Source organism: Lepidochelys olivacea, assembly GCF_965140295.1.
Source record: "Lepidochelys olivacea isolate rLepOli2 genome assembly, chromosome: 12".
Taxonomy (NCBI): domain Eukaryota; kingdom Metazoa; phylum Chordata; order Testudines; family Cheloniidae; genus Lepidochelys; species Lepidochelys olivacea.
Genome location: NC_140422.1, coordinates 37,068,921 through 37,094,229, shown reverse-complemented (window position 1 = coordinate 37,094,229; position 25,309 = coordinate 37,068,921). Strand labels below are relative to the sequence as shown.

The 25,309-nt window shown below is 51.0% G+C and overlaps 1 protein-coding gene across 4 annotated transcripts in view; it reads left to right on the top strand.

Annotated features, from left to right (window-relative positions):
- The window catches only part of KIAA0513, a 93,068-nt gene that overhangs the window by 48,654 nt on the left and 19,105 nt on the right, over positions 1-25,309 (top strand). For all 4 annotated transcript variants that reach the window (XM_084644516.1, XM_084644513.1, XM_084644514.1 and 1 more), the window contains 8 exons: positions 11,070-11,602; positions 18,453-18,552; positions 19,022-19,095; positions 19,697-19,767; positions 22,201-22,408; positions 23,835-23,875; positions 24,462-24,549; positions 25,034-25,111. In XM_084644516.1, the coding sequence (XP_084500642.1) occupies positions 11,250-11,602; positions 18,453-18,552; positions 19,022-19,095; positions 19,697-19,767; positions 22,201-22,408; positions 23,835-23,875; positions 24,462-24,549; positions 25,034-25,111 (1,013 nt within the window). In that variant the 5' untranslated portion in view covers positions 11,070-11,249. The remainder of the gene's footprint in view (positions 1-11,069; positions 11,603-18,452; positions 18,553-19,021; positions 19,096-19,696; positions 19,768-22,200; positions 22,409-23,834; positions 23,876-24,461; positions 24,550-25,033; positions 25,112-25,309) is intronic.

Genomic DNA, 25,309 nt, shown 5'->3' with positions numbered 1-25,309 from the left:
GAGGGGTGTGGGCTTTGGGGGGAGTTTGGTGCAGGCTGGGGCTCCGGGCTGGGGCAGGGGATTGGGGGGGCGAAGCGCAGGTTCTGGCTGGGAGGCGTTTACCGCAGGCGGCTCCCTGCTGGTGGCACAGCAGGGCTCAGGGAAGCTTCCTGCCTGCTGTGGCCCCATGCAGCTCCTGGAAGCAGCTGCGGCCGGCTGCTGCTGGGACGTCTCTGTATGCCCTTTGGGGGAGGGGGGCAGCAGGTCTCTGTGCGCTGCCCGTGTCTGCAAGCACCGGCCGCGCAGCAAACCAGCCAAAGGGAGCTGTGAGGACGGTGCTGGGAGCGGTGGCAGTGTGCAGAACCCCCACCCCCCGCCAGGGGTGCACAGAGACATGCCAGCGGCAGCTGGCCACTTCTAGGAGCGACGTAGGCAGGCAGCCTGCCTGAGCGCCCCACTGCTCTGAGGGACTTTTAGCAGCCTGAAGATCACGAGGGGGCAGCCAAAGAGCCTGGTGGGCTGGACAGAAATGTTCGACAGGCCAGATGCGGCCTGAGGACTGTGTTTTGCCCACCCCTGTTCTAGACGAGTGTTTGTTAGCCTGTTACAGTGTTTTGCAGGAAAACTTGAATTAGATGTAGTGTGTTGCACTAGATGATCCGTTCGGTTCTTTATAGGCCTGACTTCTCCCAGGGAGAAGCCTGGCACTGCCCAGGGTACCATCATAGGACCTTTATCCTGCTGAGAAGCAGATAATGATGTCTAATGTAGTGAGATTTTGTATTAACCAGTTCTGAGGAAAGTGTTCTATATAGCTGTTTGTTACAGGGAGCTGTTTAAGAGGAGAGTCCTGCTATTCTGTGTGCGAGTGCGCGTGAGAGTGGGAGTGTGCAAGTGTGAGTGATGAATGGCACGGGGACAGTGCTAGGCTACTGGTTGTGCATTTCCAGCCATGTGGTATGAACCTTTTCAGTGGTTTAAAGCTGAACAGTGTCAAAATGAGGGATCTTTGATCTTTTTTACTTAATGCTCAGCTTCCCAAACCTTGACTATCTCTGTCCCTAAGCTGTACTTGCTCAATGCTAGGAATCTTTGCATATCTTTCCGATCTGCATCGTACAGGATTGATAGGACTCCGAGTGCAGGCTGGTGCAGAAGACCCTATTCATAGATTCATAGATATTTAGGTCAGAAGGGACCATTATGATCATCTAGTCCAACCTCCGGCACAACACAGGCCACAGAATAGTCTGTCTGAGAATAATTGTGCTGAGATTGAAAAGTGCTCTTAATGTGTAGCTGTCGTGTTCCAGGAAGTGCAGCTAAATGGGAGCAAAACAGAGTTGGATGGATGTTTTTAAAAACCTAAATAAATAGCTGTGATCTTCCTTTTCTAACCTCATCCTAATTAAGCAGCTACCTCTCTAAGAGGCCATGTCTCAGTCTTGCATGTATACTGAATAAAATTTGGTTTCATCTTTGGCTCTGCGCTCTGCAATGCATTTTTGTTGATCTTTTGCATGGAGGTTTCCTACATATTAAATTGAATTAGTGAGTTATTGGCTTTCATTGAGTGGCCCAATGCCCATCTGTTTTTACGGGGGGTGAGATGCTGTTGCTCTCCAAGAGCTTTTATTCCATTAAAGATTGAAATAAAAAGCATATTTTTAAAAAAGAGCATAATATCCTAGCTCAGTGGCTGAATATGATTACTCTGGACACACACGTTTGCAAATCTTGTTTTCAGAATTCAGTCTTTCCCCAGAACAGTTGATGCTGTTAACACCCTACTGCAGAACTTCTACCTGGATTCTGCACTTGATTGTAGGTCTTTTCAGTCATTAGCTCCTGAAGGGGGGGAAACTGACCCTTGAACTCTGCTTTTGGTGGGTATCGAGCAATTTTGGCTGCACTCCTGCTCATTGAACATCAGGCCCCTTTCAGGGGTCTCAAGCTGGGCACCCAAAATCAGTAGTCGCTTCTGAAACTCTTGACCCAGTGTCTTTGGAAATGGGCAGATGAGGTCTGGAAAGCCTACGGAATGTGTGCCGGGCGAGCGGAGTTAACCTGTGAATAGGGTATATTTGCTTCTCCCAGTACAGGAAAGTGGATCTCCAAAGTTAAACAACCTTTTGTGGAGTGGGGGATGTCTCTCAACTGAACGCTGCCCTTGCTTGTGGTATGAGATGCTGTGCATGTCGGAGGGAAAAGAGCCTGGCTTTATTCATGGCCAGGTTGCCTTGTCAGTTTAATTCCTAGTGTGCCATTCTGGGGAATAGAAATCTAATAAAACAAAGCAAATTGCAGCCTTTAGATTGTCCTTTGTGTTACGCTGGGCTACCTCCTGTGTCCTTTTTGGTGGGAATGTTTACATGTGACTTGGGGGGGGGGGGGCAAATTAAAAACAGCCAGTTTTGATAATGTGACCTGAGCATGTAAAAATATGGCACATCTCTGTGGGGAGAGACGGGCATAAGTCACAGAACTCAAGTGCGACGCTTGGGGCCGTTTAGAGTTTGGATCCTGGGGCCTGTCTCTAGTTCATGTGTTACATGCTCCAAGCCTGTTAAAATACAGCCTGGGATTGTGTGGAACAGCCCACGGTAAACGAAGTGCTCAATGGCGTGACTAGAACTCGGGCTCTGCACCGCTATGCGGAAAGGCCAGGTCTGGGTCCGCGGCTCGCTCCCGGCGTCTCTGAGGCTGGTGGAGAGACCTTGTGTGTGTCCGATGATGATCCGCCTGTTGGAGCAGCGCTGTCCCAGCTCAGAGGAGAGCCGGCTGTAGCCGCTTTTGTCGAAGCAGGTGGGGAGCTGTCCTGGGTTTGGGGCAGACCATTAAAGCAGAGGGATTGGGTGCGGGGGACAACCATCTTGGTGGCTCGAGCAGCTGCTGTCTGATGTCCCCTGAAACAGCAGCACTTTGAAGGTGCTTATTATTGGTGATTGCAGCTGGCCATGCAATTAGCAGATTACTGGGTGTAGCTGCTGAGCAGCTGGTGTAGCTGAATGGGTGGGACCAAAGGCTCTCTGTGTACAGAGTGGTGTTTATAATGGGCAGGTAGCCAGTTTCTTCCCCCATAGCCTGTCTCTTGTGCTTTTGGCTGGGGCTTCTTGGATGGGTCTGTGCGCCCAAGAAACAGAAATTCTCTCCTCCCCAGTGTTTTTTTTGTTGCTCCTGATTTAATAGCAACAGTGTGTACACAGATGGATCCTACTAGTCCCCAATTGCCCTGCCTCCCCTACTGGGAGGCAGGGCAATTGAAAACTTACCTCTGGAGTCCTCTCTCTCTCTTTTTTGGTTTATGTCCACACTGTAAAAAAGGTGCGTTTTTTCACTAGGGTTAGGTAGCGTGGATTAAAATAACAGTGAAGATGTGACAACTCGGCTTTTAACTCAGGTTAGCAACTCAAATTCAACCCCAGGCTAGTCTATAGGCTTGAGCTCAAGCTGCTAATCCAAGTTAAAAGCTAATTTGCTGCCGTGTCTGCACTGCTATGTTAACCTGAGTTAAGAACGCCCCCGTCTTGCAGTGTAGACATGCCGGTATATCGAGGGCAGGGCTGGGGATTGAATCAGGGAAGTGTTCGGGTGTGTAGAATGGGGCAGGTAGGAGGAGGGAATGCGTCATGGGGGGCAGAGAGGAATCCCCTTCTGTGTGGGGAGCCTTTAGGAGGAACCTAACCAATGTGGACAGGAGTGTCCGCGCTGGAGGTGATTGGAGTTAGTTGGTGGCCTCGATGACGGGAGCCCATTAAGAATGGAGGGCAGGAGATGGCGCCGTCTGCTCATTGTACTGCTCTCACTCATGGAGATGTCCTGCATGCCAAAAGAGAACCCCACATCTGGAAGCTTTCTCCTCGGCCGATGAGATGAGACGCGTGGCCAAGGTGGTGGCCTGCTGTGTTGGGTTAATGACGGAAAGGGAGAGGCAGCCATCTTTGAGCCAGGAATTGATCACGATGATCAGATTGACGTTACTCATTGGCAAAGAGGTATGAGAATCTTTCCTCCACCCCTGGAGCTTTAAAAGAAGAAGTCCCTGTTCTTCCCAGTTAAGGAATGGGATGCGACAGGGGCTGATCAGCAGGAAAAGGGATTCACCTAAAGGCTGTCTCTCCCACCGCCTGGAGACGGGACCCTCTGGGGATGGGACGCCAGCAAGCGGTTTTCCCTTTCCTCTGCAGCAGAAGGCAGATCAGAGAAGGACCCAAGCCCAGCCAATAGGTAGGAGTCCCCACTCCACACTCCTGCTGGCAATAAGCTAAAACACATCACAGCAGTTCGGTAAAAAATGGCTCTGCTGTTTTGGGAGACGACAACGTTTAATGGCGGCGTTTTCCCTGTGTAACTCCGGGTGACAAGGTGGGCAGACCTGGCCCCATGGGGAGGGTCAGGCAGTTAGTTGTGTCATTGGGAATGTGGTGCCCTCCCTCCCCCACATTTGCAAGAGAGTCTGGGCTTTGGCCCGTGACCTTGCTGGTGCATCATCAGTGCTCTTAATACATTGGCTCTTCACACAGGTGCCTCTGCCGAGTGGGAAGCATTTAGCGGTTACTGAGAGTGGCACTAATGCATTATATGGCACCTGCTCGCCAGAGTTAGCTGGTCCCTGAAAAACACAGCAAGGAAGACTCGGTGAGAGTCCCTACATATTTAATGGCAAGTTCTTCCTGCTACTGGAACTTCATTGGAGTTTATATCAACATGACAGAGAGGAAGGATGGTCCCAGTGGTTAGGGTGCTAGCCTGGGGCTCCAGAGTCCCAGGCTGTTCAATTCCATGCTCTTGCCACAGACTCTCTGTGTGACCTTGGGCAAGTCACTTAGCTCCTCTGTGCCTATTTTCCATCTGTGCAAGGAGGCTAATAGCACTGCCTTGCCTCAGAGAGGTGTGTGAGGATAAATGCGTTCAAGTTTGTGAGCTGTAATGGGGACCGTATAAGTACCTCAGACAGACATCTCCCAAGAGGTCTTGCAGTAGCTGCAAACTAATCACAGATGCTAACGCTACTTACTGTAATTTGTTTTATTTATACGTGCCAGACCCGACTTTAGAGACCGTTAAAAGGGTAGATCCCTGCCCCTGGGGCCCGATGTGGGGGGAATGGCGCAGATGTACGCCCCCTTGTTGTTGTTTGCAGGGTTGTTGTAGCTGTGTCGGTCCCAGGATATTAGATAGTCGGTTCCATGACAGCTTTCAAACTCCACAGAGCTCATCTTAGAGGAGAGGAAAGTGATCAGGAACAGTCAGCATGGATTCACCAAGGGCAAGTCATGCCTGACTAATCTAATTGCCTTCTATGATGAGATAACTGGCTCTGTGGATGAGGGGAAAGCGGTGGACGTGTTGTTCCTTTAATTTAGCAAAGCTTTTGACACGGTCTCCCACAGTATTCTTGCCAGTAAGTTAAAGAAGTATGGGCTGAATGAGTGGACGATAAGGTGGGTAGAAAGTTGGCTAGATTGTTGGGCTCAACGGGTAGTGATCAATGGCTCCATGTGTAGGTGGCAGCCAGTATCAAAGGGAGTGCACCAAGGGTCGGTCCTGGGGCCGGTTTTGTTCAATATATTCATAAATGATCTGGAGGATGGTGTGGATTGCACCCTCAGCAAGTTTGCAGATGACACTAAACTGGGAGGAGAGATAGATACGCTGGAGGGTAGGGATAGGATACAGAGGGCCCTAGCCAAATTAGAGGATTGGGCCAAAAGAAATCCGGTGAGGTTCAACAAGGGCAAGGGCAGAGTCCTGCACTTAGGACGGAAGAATCCCATGCACCACTACAGACTAGGGACCGAATGGCTCAGCAGCAGTTCTGCAGAAAAGGACCTAGGGATTACAGGGGACGAGAAGCTGGATATGAGTCAACAGTGTCGTTGTTGCCAAGAAGGTCAATGGCATTTTGGGATGTATAAGTAGGGGCATTGCCAGCAGATTGAGGGATGTGATCGTTCCCCTCTGTTCAACCTTGGTGAGGCCTCATCTGGAGTACTGTGTCCAGTTTTGGGCCCCACACTACAAGAAGGATGTGCAAAAATTGGAAAGAGTCCAGCGGAGGGCAACAAAAATGATTCGGGGACTGGAACGCATGACGTATGAGGAGAGGCTAAGGGAACTGGGATTGTTTAGTCTGCAGAAGAGAAGAATGAGGGGGGATTTGATAGCTGCTTTCAACTACCTGAAAGGGGGTTCCAAAGAGGATGGCTCTAGACTGTTCTCAGTGGTAGCAGATGACAGAACAAGGAGTAATGGTCTCAAGTTGCAGTGGGGGAGGTTTAGGTTGGATATTAGGAAAAACTTTTTCACTAGGAGGGTGGTGAAGCACTGGAATGCGTTATCTAGGGAGATGGTGGAATCTCCTTCCTTAGAAGTTTTTAAGGTCAGGCTTGGCAAAGCTCTGGCTGGGATGATTTAGTTGGGGATTGATCCTGCTTTGAGCAGGGGGTTGGACTAGATGACCTCCTGAGGTCCCTTTCAACCCTGATATTCTATGATTCTATGATCTTGGGGTCTGGGCTCTAACATAGTGCGGCATGCTCCCCTCTCCCCTTAGGGTCTCTGTACCACACTTGAGAGGGTGCTTCACAGCATGGGAAGACAGACGCTGGCTCTGCTCAAGCAAGCAAACTAAAAAATAGCAGTGTGTTCAGGGTGGTTTGGGCTAGCTGCCCGAGGACATATCCAGGGGATTGGGAGGGATTGCTGCCATGGCCACACCACTATTTTCAGGGCTAGCACCTGTCTGTCTACCTGGGCTCGGCAGCACGCTCCCAGCTGCTGTGCACGCATACCTTGAGGGACTAGTTTGGGACCAGCTGTTCACGTCTGCTCCAGCCTTTGAACTGAGGAGCCTGGTTCTTTAGTTCTGGCAGTAGTGGCTCATGTGTTTAGATCCTGAGATCCAAGGTTTGATCCTCATTGCCGGTGACCCATCCAAGAGCATCGCCTTACCTATGCGTGCTGGAGACTTTAGGTTGAGATTTTCAAAGACAACCATTTATTTTAACAGGGGTTGCGTGGCTAAATCCTCTCGTTACCTTCTGGGAAAATATCCCATAATTATATATATTATAATTATAGCAAAAGCTGAGGTTCTGGCATACAAAACTCATCCCCCAGGGGAAAGTACCATCTTGTTCAACCAGCCCAGTCCAACTCTGGTTTTACTAATCTAAATTAGGTGGATGCAGCAAGTAATACTGATAAACAAAGGCGATGAGAAGCACAATGTGGTAAGGCCAGGGTTAAAACGGTGAAAGAGTGTGATGTGTGCTCCAGTTGTGCGCCTGGATCCACTAGTTCCTACCCCGAGGAGAACAATTGTGACACCAACATGCCATTTGCCATCACGTCATTCACTCTGCTTGTGTGTTATACCCCAGTCCCCTAGCTGCTTCTGTCTTGTCTATTTCAATTGTAAACGATTGTTCAATTGTTCAGGGCAGGGATTGGGATTGTCTGGTAGTTTGGGTCTGTACAGTGCCTAGCACAGTGGGGGACCCATTCTTGGTTGGTTCTTAGTTGCTACCCACAATACACAGGATTAGTAACAACAGTACTTTTAAAAATAAATGCTTTTACTCTCGGGGTTGGCGGGCATTGGGGATATGTGTGTCTGGACTGAGGCCGGCATGCAGGGATTTCTGTGATTGCCTTTTCTAGCTCTGCACGTGGTCCGCGCAGTGTTGCGCATGATGTATATCAAGGTGGTTGGGTCGTACTTGCTTCTGTTGATCTGGGTTGTGGGGCCTGTCTCTCTCGCTGCTGCAGCTTTTCTGTTTGTACTTGGTTTGCTTGTCAGAACGCATTCTCTGCTGTCTGTTTCTCTCCTTTGGGTCAAACTAGCTCCTTGGGAATGAAGCTGCTACTTTGTCTCTGATGCGGAAGGTCTGTCTGCAGGGCAATCCTTCGCTTGGTGCATTGCTGGGAACAAGCTCTGCTTAGTCCATTCAGCATCCACTGTCTGATGGAGTTTTAGAGAGAGTATGTGCATACGTGCCCAGTTTGGGAGGGGAGCGAGAGCCCGAGACCAACACTTTGAAGAGGGGAGACTGTAGAGTTTTTCAGATCTCAGACCCTGGTAGAGCTTTGTCTCCCTCATTTTTCAGGGGGGATTCCTTGTGTCTCTGCAATAGGGGGGTGATGGCAGGTTGGCTGTGTGGTTCATCCATCTCTAGGAAGGCATAACATGGCCCTGCTTTCTCCCTGGCTCTCCAAGGAAGGGTTGAGGCCTCTGCGATGTTTCTGCCATCAGGAGGGATTCTCCCCTCACCTATCGTCTTTCTAAGGGGCCATTACTCCTTACTGCTCCTTAAGGGTTTGCTCCAATGCCTGCTGCAGTCAGTGGGAAGACAATCCCAAGAGTTAGTGAGAGTTGGATTGACAAGGAGTTTCAGGGAGAAATGTGGAGAGGTGCCACGCACTCGTATCCCAAAACAAATGCTCCAGGAGGCTTAGGCCTTGTCTACAGAAGAAGGTTGCACCAGTTTAACCTAAGGTGTGAATTTACACTGATTCAGTTGAACCGGTTCAAACCCCTGTGTAGATGCGCACTCGTTTGGGCTTGAAAGTGAATTTTTCCAGGTCAGCGTAAATCAGCTGGGAACAGGTGAAGCTAAACTGAAATAAGCCACTCTTGAACCAAAACAGGAATGTCCATATCAGCTGCACCAGTTTAACTAAATTGGTTTAAAAACTGATTTTAAATTGAACCAGTGCCACATTCCTATATAGACAAGAATTCAGTCTCAGTTGGTTCACTGGTAAAGCTTGTGTTGCTCAGATTAGGATTATCTCCCCCCCACTGCCCCCATGCAGTGACGCCTGCTGGTAGAGTGTGGAACTGCGACAAGCAGGGTATTTCTGAGCTCCTGAGGCCTTATACAGGAGCTGCCCTTACCCAGGAGGAGCACTCCTCACTGTCTCTTTAGAATGAAAAGCAAAGTGCTGTGTGGCCAGCACATCCGCCCCTCCCCAGAAGTGTTACGAAGAGACGGGAGCTATCTAAGACGCTCCTTCCCACCTTGGCCTTAGATTTCAGTGAGAGGCTTTTCCCAGCCTGCTAAGAGGGACAGGCACTGATCAGCCCAGCCCCGTTTAGGTTAGATGAGGGCTCCATTCCTCACAGGACAGGTACTGGTTGGCTGTAATAGCCTTTGCTGCTGCCTGAACGGTCTTCCCCAGAGCCCCCTGCCCATCAGAATTAGCTGTGACCCCTTGGGTCCAAGAATTAAAGGTGAGTGAGTCAGCCTGGGTGGTAAGTAAAAGCCTGTTTTCCCCCCTCCCCGGTCCTGTGACAGAAATCGATGGCAGATGGAGAGGTGTGCAGGCCAGATGCAGAACTGGGAATGAGCACCCTACTGAATTCAGCTCTGACACTGACTCACTGTCCAGCCTCGGGCATGTCAAATGACCTCTTTGTGCCTTGGTTTCACTGGCTGGAAGCAGGGATTAGAATACCTGCTGCAGAGCTGAGGACTGGTTCAATGTCTGCGAAACGCCATGAAGATCAAAGGCAACCCGGCTTGTATCAGTCAGTGCTAAAAATTAACCTTATGTTGATAAATCTGTACGTGAAGTTGATCATTCAGACCCTGTTCCTGTGTGTCTGAAGCAGGCACAGATTCTGTCACTGACCCGAATTCACCAGTGAAAGCCTGTGTCCCAGTCAAGGACTTGTTTTCCTTTTCCCAACACTGTCAGTCTGTGCTGCACACTGAGACGTGAGTTACTCAGTATTCTTTCCCGATCCCCGTGTACCACCACAGAGGTCAGTGTGTCCTTCCCCGGCTCCCTTCTGGCACTTGTGCCATGCCTGGTTTCACTCAGCTGCGTTGTTATCCTTAGCAAATCAAAATTAGTGACTTGTTTCCTGGGCTCATCAAAAGAAGGTCTGGGCTTGTATGGTGCTGAGCTCTCCTGGCTCTCAGACGAGTCAATGGGAACCATTGGTACTGAGCACCTCCCAGGATCAGACCCCCACCCTGCTCTAAATACAGTTCTGAGAAAGCTAATGGAGAGTAAAATCTGCCTACTTTGCTATTATGCCATGTAGTTGTCGTTCCCAGGGTAGTAGAGAGAGAAGATAGGAGGGGTCATATGTTTTATTGCAGTGGTTCTCAACCTTTTCGTGCTCAGGATCCCTTTGTAAACATTTGTGGCCTGTTGCAACCCAATAAACGGTCTGGGAGTGGAGGCCGTGGTGAGGCCACACCTGGAGTATTGTGGCCAGTTTTGGTCCCCCCACTACAGAAGGAATGTGGACAAATTGGAGAGAGTCCAGCGGAGGGCAACGAAAATGATTAGGGGGCTGGGGCACATGACTTAGGAGGAGAGGCTGAGGGAAGTGGGGTTGTTTATTCTGCAGAAGAGAAAAGTGAGGGGGGATCTGATAGCAGCCTTCAGCTATCTGAAGGGGGGTTCCAGAGAGGCTGGAGCTTGGCTGTTCTCAGTGGTGGCAGATGAGAGAACAAGGAGCAATGGTCTCAAGTTGCAGTGGGGGAGGTCTCGGTTGGATATTAGGAAACACTATTTCACTAGGAGGGTGGTGAAACACTGGAATGGGTTACCTAGGGAGGCGGTGGAATCTCCATCCTTAGAGTCCCGGCTTGACAAAGCCCTGGTTGGGATGATTTAGTTGGTGTTGGTCCTGCTTTGAGCAGGGGGTTGGACTAGATGACCTCCTGAGGTCCCTTCCAACCCAGATATTCTATGATTCAACGCATACAGCAACGCAGCAAAAAGCCAGCGGTGCCTGAGCTAATTAAATTAACAGGCGAAATGGGCGAATTCGGGGAAAAGCTGCAACTGCCCGATAGGTGGGTTGGTTGGTTTGTTTAGATGTCATTAATAAATGCTGCAAAGCCAGCACCCGTGCCAGTCAGTCTCCCTGTCCTGCTAGTAACCACTGTTGGTGGAGGAGAGTGGGAATTGGCTGAATAAGTGTCAGTCACTGGGAGGATAAAGAGGGATGGAAGGTTCTGGGCCTGCTGCTGCTCTGGCTGGGGCTGTCATGACCCCATCGAGTGGCTCCGTGATGCCAATTCCCTGGGCTGTCCTTTCAGTGGTGGTTGTATCTTGCCTTTCAGACGCCTTCTGATAGCCTGGAACCTTGAGGGGACTTACCAGCTCTAGCCGGCTTATCCTAGGAGCGTCTTTGACACACTGTGCTGCAGATGGCCTCGAAATCTCACTGATGGGCGAAAGGGAAATCGAGTCACAGTAAAGCAGCCTCCCGCCCTGGTACCTGCACACCCGCTCTACAAGCCATGGAGGCCACTGACGTTCCGGTGGGGAACCTCATTGACTTTGATTCCGAGCCCCCTGCCTCCGTCCCCGCTGAGTCCCCTCCCTTGCCCCCTCAACCCTCCAGTGGCAATGGGTTATTGGAGGACCTGGGGGACCCGGCGGCTGTAGGAGAGGAGAGTGACACCACGGAGTCGGCCGACAGTGAGAACGACATGGGGGATTCGCCCAGCCATCACAGCTGGAACAACTACCGCCGCTCCTCGTCCATTGAGTCCTTCTCGTCCAACCAGAGCACGGAGTCAGCCAAGGACGAGGTGATGGTGGAGCGCCGGGAGTTCATGAGGCAGTACGTGGAGAAGATCTTCAGTGGAGGGTGAGTGAGCCAGGCCTGGTGTGGGTTGTCCTCTGCAGAGGTGCATGCTGGGATGGGGCAGGATGGAAGGAGCCAGACCTGGTGGGGATTGCCCTGTGCAGAGGTGCATGCTGGAAAGGTGTGGGGAATAACGAAGCTGCCCCCTCCTCCAGAGGAACTTTCACTGACATGACTTTTCTCTGTTCACCCTTTTTCAAAGCTTAAATTCTCCCCCCTTCTGCATTTGGCAAATGTAGATTTTTTCCCCTCCACACAGTGTTAGAGGAACTAGAGACTGGGATTCAGGAGGCCAAGATCAACTTACTCCTGCTTCTGCCACTGACTCCCCCTGTGACCTGGGGCAAGTCCCTTTCCTTCTCTGTACCTCCGTTTCATCGTTCTGTAAAATGGGATAGTTCCTTATCTCACGAGTGGGGATGAGAGGTTGAGGCTAAATTCACTCATGCTTGTAAAGTGCTTGAAGACCCTCCGATGGAAAGGGCGGTAGCCATACAGAGGGAGATCAGGTTCTGAAAGTTCCCGTCCTCCTTCCAACAGGGCTGAAATTAACCAGACTTATTGTTTCCCCTCCTTGCCCTCACGTGCTGGCCTTTTTCTGTGCTGCATGGCCTAGGGGTGCATGCCCTCACGCCTTTGACATCGTGTCATGCCATACGCTGGAGCCGCTGAGGCATCGAGTGTGTCCCCCGCGTGCAGCTCTTCCTCAGACGGTGATGCCTGGAATGGCACGTCCCCCTCTGATTGCCTGCCCGCGGTGCTGACTTACTGCGGGCACGGCTGCCAGATTCAATCACTCTACTTAGCCTGGTGTAGGATCCGGGAGTGAAGGGGGTTGGCAGAGAGGAATGGGGGGAGCTTTCTGCATCTAGTTATGATGGGTCTGTGTCTGAAGCTGGAGGGGCTGTGTACCGCACTCCATTCTCGCCCTGCTGCAGATCTCCGCGCTGCCCAGGCTCTGATATAGGCTTTCTCGCTAATCTAAATGTCAGGGGATACAACGCACGTGGGGGTCTGTTTGCTGTTTGTCAGCGACAGATGCCTCTGGCCCTTTGATCCCGACAGCAAGGCGTACTTGTTTCGGTCTGTGTAATATTCCGGTTCAGCGCATCCAGTGTGATTGAGCAGATCGTCTGGTGGGAAGCAATAGGCAGAGCTAATTGTTTTGCTCGGGTGATTCAGTCGTTGCTGTGGAATTTTTGCTCTGGAAATCAGCACTCGGTTCCTTCCTTCATCTTGAGAGCAAAAGAGCAGTTCGAAACAGGGAAAGGGAACAGGGCAGCCTGTCAGCACAGCCATAAAGCAGCCCAACTGGGAGGTTACCGCACCCGGGGATTGCGCTGGATGCGGTGTGCGTGGTAACAAGGGACTGCCAAAGCAGCTTTGCTGAACCGCTGAGCTGGATGCAGGCTGGAAGGGAGAGCGAGGAGTTGCTGCAGGGCAGCTGGAAGGATTCAGAGCACAGCTAGGGGGCTGTCTGGGACAAAATGCTCCTTGGACAGGGGATTGAAGCTGCCGGAGGGGTCGGGGTGGCAGATGGAGCCTCTTCCATCGTGTCAATTGTACAGGAGAAACTGGCCCAGTTCCTGCATCCCTCTGGGCTGGGGAGGTAGTGTTCAGTGCGGATAAATCCTGAAAGGTATATGGGACCAGGGCATTTGGGGTCCAGACTGTAGGGGGTCACAGAGGCCTGTCCTTTCTATCTGATGCTCCCCGAAGGTGGTAGGTAATGAAGTGGCTGAAGGGAGCATTTTATTATTTGTTTACATTACTGTAGCATCTAGCAGCCCCAATCCTAGACCAGGCCCCATTGTGCTAGGTGCTGTACAAACACAGGACAAAAAGGCAGTGTCTACACTAAAGACCTTACAGCGGCACAGCTGTACTGATGGGGCTGTGCCACTGTAAGGCTTCCTGTGTAGCCGCTCTGTGCCGACACGGGAGAGCTCTCCCGTCTGCATAGTTAAACCACCTCCCTACATAGCCCTGTCCACACCAGCACTTCTGTTGTTCAGGGGGGTGTTTTTTCACACTCCTGAACGATATACGTTTTACTGACAAAAGGGCTAGTGTAGCCATAGCTTAAGACAAGAGACAGCAGATGGATGCAAGAGGCAGACTGGGGGCGGATGCAAGAGGCAGACTGGGGGCGGATGCAAGAGGCAGACTGGGGGCGGATGCAAGAGGCAGACTGGGGGCGGATGCAAGGTGCCAGGAGGACAATACTGGTCAGAAGCAGTGATTGGGGCACTGCGACTGCCGAAACATTGTCAAGTTTTTTTGGAAGAGCCAAATGTCCTGGAGAGATCAGAGTTAGTGGGGATTAGAGTTTTCTTCAGGCCCGCTGGTGCAGGAGATGCCATCCAGCCTCTCGTCATAGAAATGTGGGGCTGAAAGGGATATTGAGCGGTCTAATGCAACCCCTGCCCTGAGGCAGGACCTAGACTCTCCCTGGCAGGGGTTTGTCCAACCTGTTCTTAAAAACCCCCAATGACAGGGATTCCTCAACGTCCCTTGGAGAGCCATTCCAGAGGTTAACTATGCAGACAGGAAAAACGTTCTGCCTGATATCCAATTTTAGGCCCTAGCAAAGTTACTTAAGCTCCCAGGCTCGTCTTTTGAAGATGTTGTGCAGGTTTCCTTTGGGGATGAGGACAGTGAGGTCAGATACGGAGTGCATACCCGCCCACAAAACACCTTTCGAGATCCCTAGGTCCTGCGCATGCCTGTCACATGCACTGGACCTCATCTAGTGGACTAAATGCCCCAATAACCTTTATGTGGGTTAAGTTAAATAATCACTACACACTTGAACGACCTCTCACAACAACAGATGATAAGACAAAAACACTCTATCACCTGTGGGTGAGCACTTTCCAGAAAACGGTCACTCCATGTCTGACCTCTCAGTCCTTGTCCTCAAAGGAAACCTGCTTTGCTAGACACTAAAAATCATGGTCCTAAAAAGACACTGGGTTTATGGCTTATTGCAACAATCGATAACCCATTAATCCTCCCCCCCCCTTTTTTTTAGTCCCGTGACTGCAGAACCACTGCACCTTGAATGGTCTTTGACAATGTGTGAACTACTTATGCTAACCAATCTGTTCCACCTTGTATTAACTGGGACGCTAGGACTACCTTTCCTAGACCTGAAGAAGAGCTCTGTGGAGCTCGGAAGCTTGTGTCTTCCACCAACAGAAGTTGGTCTCTCTCCTTGCAGAGACGTCCCAGATCCAAGCTGAGAACTGTCTCTCTGTCTCAAATGGAAACTGACCAGAATTTTTAGTATTGATGTCATGAATCTTTCTTCATTTCCCCAATACCCAGGGGCTCCTGGGAGCGCATATGCCTGGGGAATATAAACTCCAATTTGGACCGGATTTAACATGATTGTCTTGCTGGTGTTTAGGGGCTAGGCCCATTGCAGCAAGCAGTGGCAGTAACTGTGCCCTAGAAGCTGTTTAGCGGCGAGGGACATTGACCCCTTTGCCTGTTTAACCAAAGCTTGAGGCTGCATCTGGCACACCCAGCTCACTTCTGTAGTGTCGACAAAATTTAAGAGTGATGGGAGCTCTGGAAGGTTTGAGTCCTTGTGACAGGGTGCTGGGCAAAGGGTTGCAGATTCAGCCCTCTGTCATGCCTGCTCCTTGTTAGGTGAACAAATGAGAGTGGTCTTGAGATAACCTGCCCTAACTGGGGAGGCGGAGGCAGCTGCTACCTTAGCTAATTAGCCTGGGGCTGCATAAAAGTCTGAGGGGAAGGAAGCCAGAGGAGAGCAGCAGGAAAGAGAAAAGGCAGAGAATGGAAGCAGGGAGGTAGCTCTCTCCTCCCGCGTGCCTGCAGACGGTGAAGGGTTACTTGTACGTGGTGAAACAGTGGTGGGAACGAGCCTGAGAATAAAGTGCATCAATCATTACTAAACCCAGGGTCTCAGAGTGACTTTGTGAACCTAGCAGGGGCAGAATCCATCAGAGGAGTGAAGTTCTGGAACAGCCTTCCAAGGGAAGCAGTGGGGGAAAAGACCTATCTGGCTTCAAGATTAAACTCAATAAGTTTATGGAGGAGATGGTATGATGGGATAGCCTCATTTTGGCAATTAATTGATCTTTAACTATTCATGGTAAATAGGCCCAATGGCCTGTGATGGGATGTCAGATGGTGTGAGATCTGAGTTACTACAGAGAATTCTTTCCTGGGTATCTGGCTGGTGAATCTTGCCCATATGCTCAGGGCTCAGCTGATCGCCATATTTGGGGTCGGGAAGGAATTTTCCTCCAGGGCAGATTGGAAGAGGTTCTTGGGGTTTTTCGCCTTCCTCTGCAGCATGGGACACCAGTTACTTGCTGGAGGATTCTCTGCACCTTGAAGTCTTTAAACCATGATTTGAGGACTTCAGTAGCTCAGACATAGGTGAGAGGTTTATTGCAGGAGTGGGTGGGTGAGATTCGGTGGCCTGCATTGTGCAGAAGGTCCGACTAGATGATCATAATGGTCCCTTTTGACCTTAATGTCTATGAGTCTGAGTCTACAGTCCAGCTAAAACTCTCTAGGTAGCACTTGGCAATGGAGGTTGGGCACATTGCCCTTCCTGAGGGTAGAAACTCTAAATGTGCAGTCAGTCTATTTCCAGCTAGCGTGCAGGTCAGTTACCACCTTGCACTCTCACTCACGTCCGCGCTACCCTGAGGTTCCAGCAAACCAGTAGACTCCTGCAGCACTGGTCAATGCACTAGTCTCCCCAGGCACTGTGTGTGTGAAGAGTGCAAACCGGGAGGCCGAAAGAGCAGGCGTTCCTCGTCCCTGCGATGCAGGGAGAAGCTCCCTTTCTGTTTCCGGTGAGGGTTTTGCCCTAGCTGAGTTGCTGAGTGAATAGCTCTTGAGAGCAGAGCTCTTGTTTCACTTTCAAAAGGTTCCTGGCCAGTCTGAGCACTCGACACAGGAGAAAACCCACTTGGCTGCCTCTGTGCTGGCTATCCTTTTCACTAAGAAACACGCTTTCTTGGCACTGGAGAAGCCCCTGAGATCTGTAATGTTTCTATCTCATTTACAAGTGCTATTGCATGGGGACTGCAATGCTGCATCATCCAAACCCAGAGCAGAAACCTCGGCTCCTCATAGTCCCAATGACTTTGTTTGCTTTGGGGTTTTTTTAAAACTAAATTAAAACTGTTCGCCAAAGAGGCCCCAATTAAAATGCATCACACTCCCACTCAGCAGTGCTGCTTTGCCCACTCCCCTCTTCCGTGCAGCCATCTCGGTTCCAAACACCGAGAGACGCTGGTGTTGGTTATCCCCTGCCTGATATTCATGAACAGCTTACTCCCTATGCTTCAGCCACTGTATTGCGCGGGGGTGTCTCGCCTCTTACTTCCACCACAGAGCACTTTATACACTGCTTATGGTGTGTAAAGAAATTCTGGTACCTCTCTCAGCCCTTCCCTGGCTAAGGAAGGTGACGTGCCCATCTGAAATGATTTAGGAGTTGTCCAAGAGCTCTTGGCCAGACAGCATGTCTTGCTACTCCTGTAAAATGCCACGTTCTGCCTCTGATGCTATATTAATAGTCGTGGTGTCTTTCAGCAGGTAGACCAATAAGTGTAATACTCACACGATACCTCCTTTCCCTGCATTGGTGAGAAATATTCATCCCCCGCTCGTGTCTTGTCATTAATCCGTACTGCCAGTGTAACCTCCTTGGACTGTATCTTTACCATGTATTTGTACATTGTTTAGCAAAAGTCAATAATTGGGACCTCTAGGGGTTACTGCAAGATAAATGTGTGACTCCGGGTATGTCTACACTGCAGTGTAAGCCCAGGGTTAGTGGGACTTGAGGCAGCTGGCCTGTGTTAGGGAACCCTGGGCTTGAACATTGACGTTGTATTTTAACCCTACATTTTTTCTAATCCGTGCTCGAACCTAGGGCTCTGGTGTCCACACTGACGTGCGCAGACCTTAGTTAAAGTAACCATGTCTGAGTCCCTAGCCACCGAAATATGGCCGCCCTAGCCCTCGGACGTGGTGCACTGTGGGAAGACTTTACTGCCCGCCCTGCATGTTACCAGGAAGCAGCAGAAGGCTCGATGGGTTTGCTCTGCGTTGCAAACCCAGGCGGCTCTCTGGCAGCATGCTTGCAGATTGGTGATCAGAAGAGAACGGGTCGATGCCAGCCTGAGCTGCTGCCATGTGCAAAGCACGGGGGGTGGCTTCCGTTTTCAATAGAGTGCATTGCAGATTGTTGGGATAGAGAGGACTATGAATCTGTCCCATGGAATTGTGGGATACTTCCGGCTGACTCCCAGGACCGGAGTCAAGCGGGGCTAAGTCTACACTGCAAAGCAATAGGGCTCGGACCCTGGGTCCCGGCTTAACTCGAGCTCGGACCCTCCAGCCTTGCAGGGTCCTGGGACCCTGCGTCTGAGCCCTGAGTTAGCGCAATTGCGGCATAGTCTCAAGGGGGATTAGATTTAAGCTTGGGCTCATGTTGCAGTATAGACATACCCTTGGTGATTTGTGATACACTGAACAAAAAAATTGCCCTCTCCCTTCCCCCCCCCGGCGTATTGCATCTATTAGTGAAGACCAGGAGCAGAATGGAGAGGCCAGGAAGCAGCCTGAGCAGCAGGTTTGTGCATGACAATACAGATGTGTCCTGTACATGTAGCCCCGGTGATACAGCTGTGTCATTGATTGATCGTGTCCTTGATAGAACTCGTGGATCCTTTCCCGCAAGGGTCTGCTCCTGGCTCTCCGAATACCTCTGCTTTTTTCACAGGCTACAGGGATTTTCTGAGCAGCTCAGCATGGGAAGGGAATTTAAAGTGTGTTTGGTTTTTTTTGTCTGTTCCAGGGAGGACCTGGACCAAGAAGAGAAGGCCAAGTTTGGGGAGCTGTGCAGCGGAGAGAACGGAAAAGGCAGGGAGTGGTTTGCAAGATATGTCAGTGCTCAGGTGAGCAGGGGAGAACAGCTGCCGGATGCTAACTCCTCTGTGTCAAAGCAGTTGAGGGTGCCTGGCTCTGGTGATGGGGACAGTTTGTGCAGGAGGGTGGGTCTCCTGGACATCTGTTAAAACAGCATAGTGGTGTGTTTGGAGAATGGGCCTAATCTCAGTGGGGAGAGCTGGGGGCAAAGAGATGTATGTTTTGAATTGCATTAAAAATGCGACTGTATCAATCACTGGGCAGTGGAATGTTAGAGAGAAGCCGTCAGTTTCATTTAAAAAAAAAAAAATCAAAATAACTCATCAAAACCCCACAGCTCCTAAGTGAAGTTCCACGCCGTCAAACCAGTGTCCCAGCCCCACTGTGGCGAATTCTCTGGGAGCGCTCACATCAGTTCTTCGGAGCTTGCGCTTTCAGTAGCAACGGAGAGGAAGCAGCGCTAAGACTGATGTGTGTCGGCTTCGTTTGTCTTTGCAGCGCTGTAACTCCAAGTGCGTCTCGGAGCAGACTTTCTATCGGCTGGTGCAGTCCTTCGCGGTGGTGCTGTTCGAGTAAGTAATGGCAGATATCAAAGTGGGGTTGATTTTCCTTTTTCACAACTGAGCCCTCTTGTAATCTGCTCACCGACCCATCAGAGGGACGCTTTGCTTCCATGCCACCTAGTTCCAGGAGACCAGCCTCAGCTAAGTACAAAGTCAGCAAGCGGTGCTAACTGAATCGCTGTCTGTCCCCAGTTGAACTGCAGAGCAGCGTCTCTGGAAGCACCTTTTGAGCCAGCTGTATTGCACCAAAATTGCTTTGAGGGCCATGTGTCAGTTGGCAGCATCTCCAGTGTGAATGCACGGTGCTGCTTGGAAGCAGAGTGTCTGATTTAGTGTAAAGCAGTGGGGGGAGCTGGTCCTTGGTCGGTAGGAGGATTTAGAGAAGGTAATGCTGGGGTGGGTGGGGCTCTGAGCAGATGGGATGCAGTCAGTCTGACATTTCCCAAATGGGATCTACAGTAAGGGGATGGTGAGTATGGTTAAGCGGACGCTATGGCAGAGGTGGCCTGGTACCAAAACATCTAGTATCTCTGGGTATCTGGCAGTTCTGCTATGCTGCTATAGATGTGGCTGCTAATTCCCTTTGTCTCTCTTCCCCCACCCATTTTAGGTGTCACCAGATGGATGACTTTGGTCCTGCCAAAAATCTAATGACCATGTGTTTCACTTACTATCACATCGGTAAGCAGCTTGTGCACATGGGTGCCTTTCTCATTTTGGCTGAAGGAGCGGGGGACTTGAAATGACTTGCAGAATAAGTGTGAGGGTGGGTTGTTTGAACAGATGTGTATTCACTCGGAGGGGCACAGCTGGCTCTAGGATGACGTCCCTCATCCCAAGGGGAAACATCTGCTTGATTTGGGATTGGGAGGCGGTCACTGAGAATGGTATCTGCTGAATTTCCGAACTAAAGTTTAAGAAACTAAAGGTCAAAGTTTTCAAAATTAACTAGTGATTTGTGGGTAGCAAATTTGAGACACTTCAGCGGCTTGATTTTTCAGAGTGGGGGGGGGGCCTCAGGACCTCCTTAAAATCAGGCCTCCTTCCTGGGACTCTGGTTGGATGCCCAGAAACTGAGGCACCCCCAATCACTAGTCACTTCTGAAAATCTTGGTCTAAATCCAACGCACTGTTAAACAGGGAACTCTTCAGCCTTCGGAGCTATTTTCAACAGAAAATTGCATCCATTTAAAAAACAGGAGCTTCCTCGCTTCTCTCTCTCCTTGTCCGTGTTCCTCTGGCTGCGTGTGCTGCTCCTGCCCCAAATGCCCAGCGCGGAGGTGGAATTGGCATCGCAGTCACTGGCATGAGCAGAGCGGTGTTTGGGAGCCTGGCGTTGTTATGGCATTGAGGGGTCTTCCCTCTCTTCCTGTGCATGACTGTCATTAATGCTACTGTGAGTTATGTGTATGCAGAGAGAGGGGAGCATGTTTCTCAGTGTATTGTGTGTGCTCCAGATGTCCCAGTCTGGCAGCTCACGGCTGCTTTTAAACCCCTTGGTGCTCACTGTCTTACCACAAATGCCCAAGGGGGGAGAAACCCCAGTGAGTCCTTGTCCATTCAACAGAAGAGATGTCATCTGGTGTTACAGCAGTGCTTGGCTGTTGGGACGCTGGGAGCCATGAGAGATAAATATTGAAACCTGGGTCTGCGGCACAAGCTTTCTCTACCCGCAGTAGAAGGGGAATCCGGCTGTTGTAAACATCTCTCCTTTATTATTAGAGGGTCCCCGTTCCTGTGTGTTTGGCCAGGAAACACACAGATTCTAAGGCCAGTGTCATCAGCTCAGCGAAGCGTGATGGGGTCATGGCAGTGCTGCACTATTGAGTTTGCTCCGTTTCAAAGTTTGCGAGCGCAGGTTAAAACGGACTCGTGAGGCTCAACGATTCCCCCTGTTAGGAATCCAGGCTCCTCTGATTCTGCTGAGCTTGGCGCTTTTCAAATAAGAAATCAATGTCCAGTGACAGCTTTTTTTTTTCCCCCGTGACTGGGGCCAGCTTCTTTTAATTGCTGAGTTTCTCTGTATCGCTGTTCATGTCCCTCTGCCAGCTAGAGAATACTATTAAACTGTCTTAGAGAGTGGAGATGGGCTCATGCGGCCTTGTAGCACAGTGAGATGGTGATTAGTTTGTCCTAAAGGAAATAGATGGGGAACCTATTGGGAGACCCTGAGCCATGTGGGGGCTGGAGAGTGAGGGGCTTATCTCTGTGTGGAGAATGTGGAGGAGAGGGGAAATGGCATTCATAAACTATCCGGTGGGTTGCTGGAAAGAATGTTCCTCTAGATCAGTGGTTCTCAACGAGGGGTACATGTACCCCTGGGGGCATGCAGACGTCTTCCAGGGGGCACATCAACTCATCTAGATATTTGCCTAGCTTTACAACAGGCTACCTAAAAAGCATTAGTGAAGTCAGCACAAACTAAAATTTCATACAGACAAAGACTTGTTTATACTGCTCTATATACTATATCAGCAGTTCTCCAACTGTGGGCGAGTTCGTTTTAATGGGGTCGCCAGGGCCGGTGTTAAACTCGCTGGGGCCCAGGGCAGAAAGCCAAAGCCCAAGCCCCACCACTCAGGGCTGAAGCCCAAGATTTTACGTGTGGTGGAACTTGGGGGTACGCAAGACAAATCAGACTCCTGAAAGGGGCACAGTCATCTGGAACCACTGCGCTAGATCTCAGATCAGTGACGTCCCAGCACCCCCAGAGCCTCCGCTGCAAATCGAGCGGCTGTTCCCCCTTTGACTGTTCTTGCGGCAGCCAAGAGAATCTCTCTGCTCTCTAGCTATGAGGATGCCAAACCCCTCGGCCGTCTGTCTTTCACCACCTGTTGGTTCAGGAGATGCTGGCCATCATGCACACGCTGTTGGCTTTAAAGCGAAGGATGCATCCCAGCGAGGCGGAGATGCTGACATGGGGGATTTGCCTTGTTGGTTTAGTCTCCATGTGGCTAAAAACTGGGCATCTTTGTCTCCTTTCTGGGAGTAAGGACTTGAGGTGCTTGTAGCTAACACTGTGCACCCACCTTTGCAGTAGGGGGCAGCCTAGATTTGGTTCTCCTGGGATCCCTTAAAAGAGCCATTTCTAGAAACCTCCCGTTTCTCCTGTAGGTAAAGCCCAGGTGCTGCCCACAGAGGCGAAGGAGAAGCCCATGGGGAGTATCGACTCGTACCTGAAGTCCGCAAACAGCTGGCTGGCTGAGAAAAAAGACATTGCAGAGCGACTCTTGAAGAACACGTCAGCGAAGACTGAGAATGTGAGGGGCTTCTTCGGGGGGCTGGAAACCAAGCTCAAGGGACCCATGGGCAAAAAAAGCGAGTGAGTTTTGCTGCATCAGTGCTCAAACGCCCTGCGTAGGGGGCGGGTGCCGTGGGCTGGACAAACAGGCCGTGCTAACCGCATGGCTGTCAGCCAGACGCATGCGCGTGCTATCTGGGATAGGACAGGCGACCTCCTGCCCGGAAAGCAGGTGCCTCTACTCAGCTGGCTAAAGGAGGACCTCAGTTACCTGTCAGGGCTTTATCTTCCCTCTACCATGTTCACCCAGCTTGCAGTCACTAGAGCCTGAGACAGACACATGGATAGGTATGCTTCCATCCAGCACAAGGACCCTAGGTCTGTGAGAGCTCTTAATTCAGGCTCCCCAGTTGTAGCTCTTAACATTACGTGGGCTTCTCTGGAGTGAGACCTGGATGTCTGTCCTTATCTGCGTGCTGAGACAGGTGGGCTCTGGAGATGGATTTCTTTGGGTGTAGCGCAGTGGTTCGCAAACTGCTCTGTGGACCATCAACAGCCCAGAGAAGAACGTGCCAGTGTGCGGAAGAGATTTGGCAGGCCACGTGCTGTGCCTCATTTCCAGCCCGTAAAGTTCCTTAAACTACAAATGCACTAAACGCCAGCGAGGTGATGTTTGACCACCAATGGGAGCGGAGGAAGGAGGCCCATGTGATCACGAATAGGCATGCAGGCGTCCCCACGACACCCTCTCCATTTAGATGTGACTCCCTCAGTGTGGGGAGGGATAGCTCAGTGGTTTGAGCATTGGCCCGCTAAACACAGGGTTGTGAGTTCAATCCTTGAGGGGGCCATTTAGGGATGTGGGCCAAAAATTGGGGATTGGTGCTGCTTTGAGCAGGGGGTTGGACTAGATGACCTCTTGAGGTCCCTTCCAACCCTGATATTCTATAATTCTATGAAAGTGTGAGAACGCCCAACACGGAGAGAAGGGTAACAACCTTCCAGGGGCTTTCTGACTGATTGCCCCAACTCTGCAAGGGTGGTGATGCCAGAGTGTTCTCCAATGGTTAGTCATGGGACCGGAAGTCAGGAGAGCTGGATTGCATTCCTGGCTCTGCCACAGACTCCCTGGGTGACCTTGGGCAAACCAGCCTCCCTGTGTCTTGGTTTTCCATTCTGCAGAATGGGGATAATATGCTTGCCTACTTCAGAGAGGCAAGTGGGGCTGCAAAGCACTGGGAGACATTCTGGGGAAATAGCCTGCTTGGGCATGAAGTTACTGGGAGAAACTCTCCCAAGGGCTCCAGTGTACATTGGCCATGGCTAGCACCTCTCAGTCAGCCTCTTGTCTCACCACTGAGTCTCGTCCCAGTGGCTGTGATGGGGGAGGTGGATGCCAGCAGGCTGAATGGGTTAGTTATGTGGGCTGATAGGAGGGGGAGCTGGCTGCAGTAGGGCATCGGTTTCTGAGAGGGCGGAGCTGACTGGCACGGTTTCTTTGCTGTAGGGAGGGGGAAGACAAACCGAAGGAGAAGCTGCGGAAGACAGGTAAGCAGCGCGGCCGCAAACCAATGGCTTTAGCAAAGGGATCCCCAGGATCTTAGGGTGGGGCGCAGACACGGTGTGAAATCCCCTGGCACAGCCAGCGTCATGTAAAGTGACTGGGAGAGTGAAATTGCCATGGGGAATGACTGACAACTTCTCAGTGCGGTTTGCAGAGGCACTTCAGGAAGCTGCAGAGAAACCAGAGGAAGTTTTTCCAATCCATTGTTCAGCGCAGTAGCATCTCCCGTTCCGCAGTAGCATCCTTTGGATGCTGAATGTAATCTGCACACACGCAGCGTGGTGCTTTGTGGTGGTGAATGTAACCTGCACACGCACAGTGTGGTGTGTCCCCATATAGAGGTTTGAGTTTGTTACTGCCCCTGAGCTAATGGACCTGCTCCTTTTGCTCAAGTAGTTTTTTTTTGTGAAAAACAAAGACCGTTTGGGATGGTCTGAGTGGATTTTTTTTTCCTTGATACCTCGGGGTGACTGCTTGGGGGGGTGGGGTGAGTAGCTGAGCAGTACGAAGTTTGTGTTCGTACAGCTCAGCCGCCTCACAGCCTTGGTGTGCAACTCTGCTTCCCGACAGTTTCCTTGTACAGCCCCGAGGAGGAGGAAGAGGAGAAGAAGGGAGAGAAGATCTATTTATATATGCATCTGAAGCAGCAGCCTATCTGGTAAAGACTGGTTATCCACCTTCAGCTGGAGCGCTGTGCCTGGTACTTCTGAGTCAGCTGGCATGAGCATCCACTTGCACAGCACCAGCAGTATGAGGGGGAACCCAGGCCCTGTGCTGGTCCTGCTATGCTGGCTGAGTGACATGCTGCCGTTCCCCATAACTCAGCCATGTGCCTGATCCAAGTATTCTACTCTTCACGCATGCAAAGTTGACTTTGCCTTTCCCCTACCCCCCAAACAATGAGATCTGTCAACGCAGCCACTGACCAAAACCCCCCAAAACCAGGAATTAACAGCTCAGTAAAGCTGACTTCTCTTTGCAGCATGCTGTGTGCATAGAAGCCAAAGGCTGAATCTGTGTAGAAGGCACTTTGGCAGGACCCCGCGTACTAATGCCCCGCGGTCGCTCAGAGGTGCGCTGGGGTGGCGGTCGTGTTCTCCCATGCAACACGCGGTCTCCAATGCCTTCTCCCTGTTTTTTAGGCACACCCTGAGATTTTGGAATGCAGCCTTTTTCGATGCTGTCCATTGTGAGAGGAGGAAGAGATCTCCCACCACCAGGTAGGGCGTGAACATTAAATCCTGGCTGCCCTTGGCAAGGGAGAGCTGGAAGGCAGGGGGAAAACTGCCCATGCTTCACTCTCAAACTCCCCAGCCCCACCAACAGTGGAGATGACAGGTTAGACCCTTCCCGCTGCAGCTGTTTGCTGAGAAGTCCACCCAGCGGATAGCTGTTTAAATCCTGCTGCACTGCAAAGG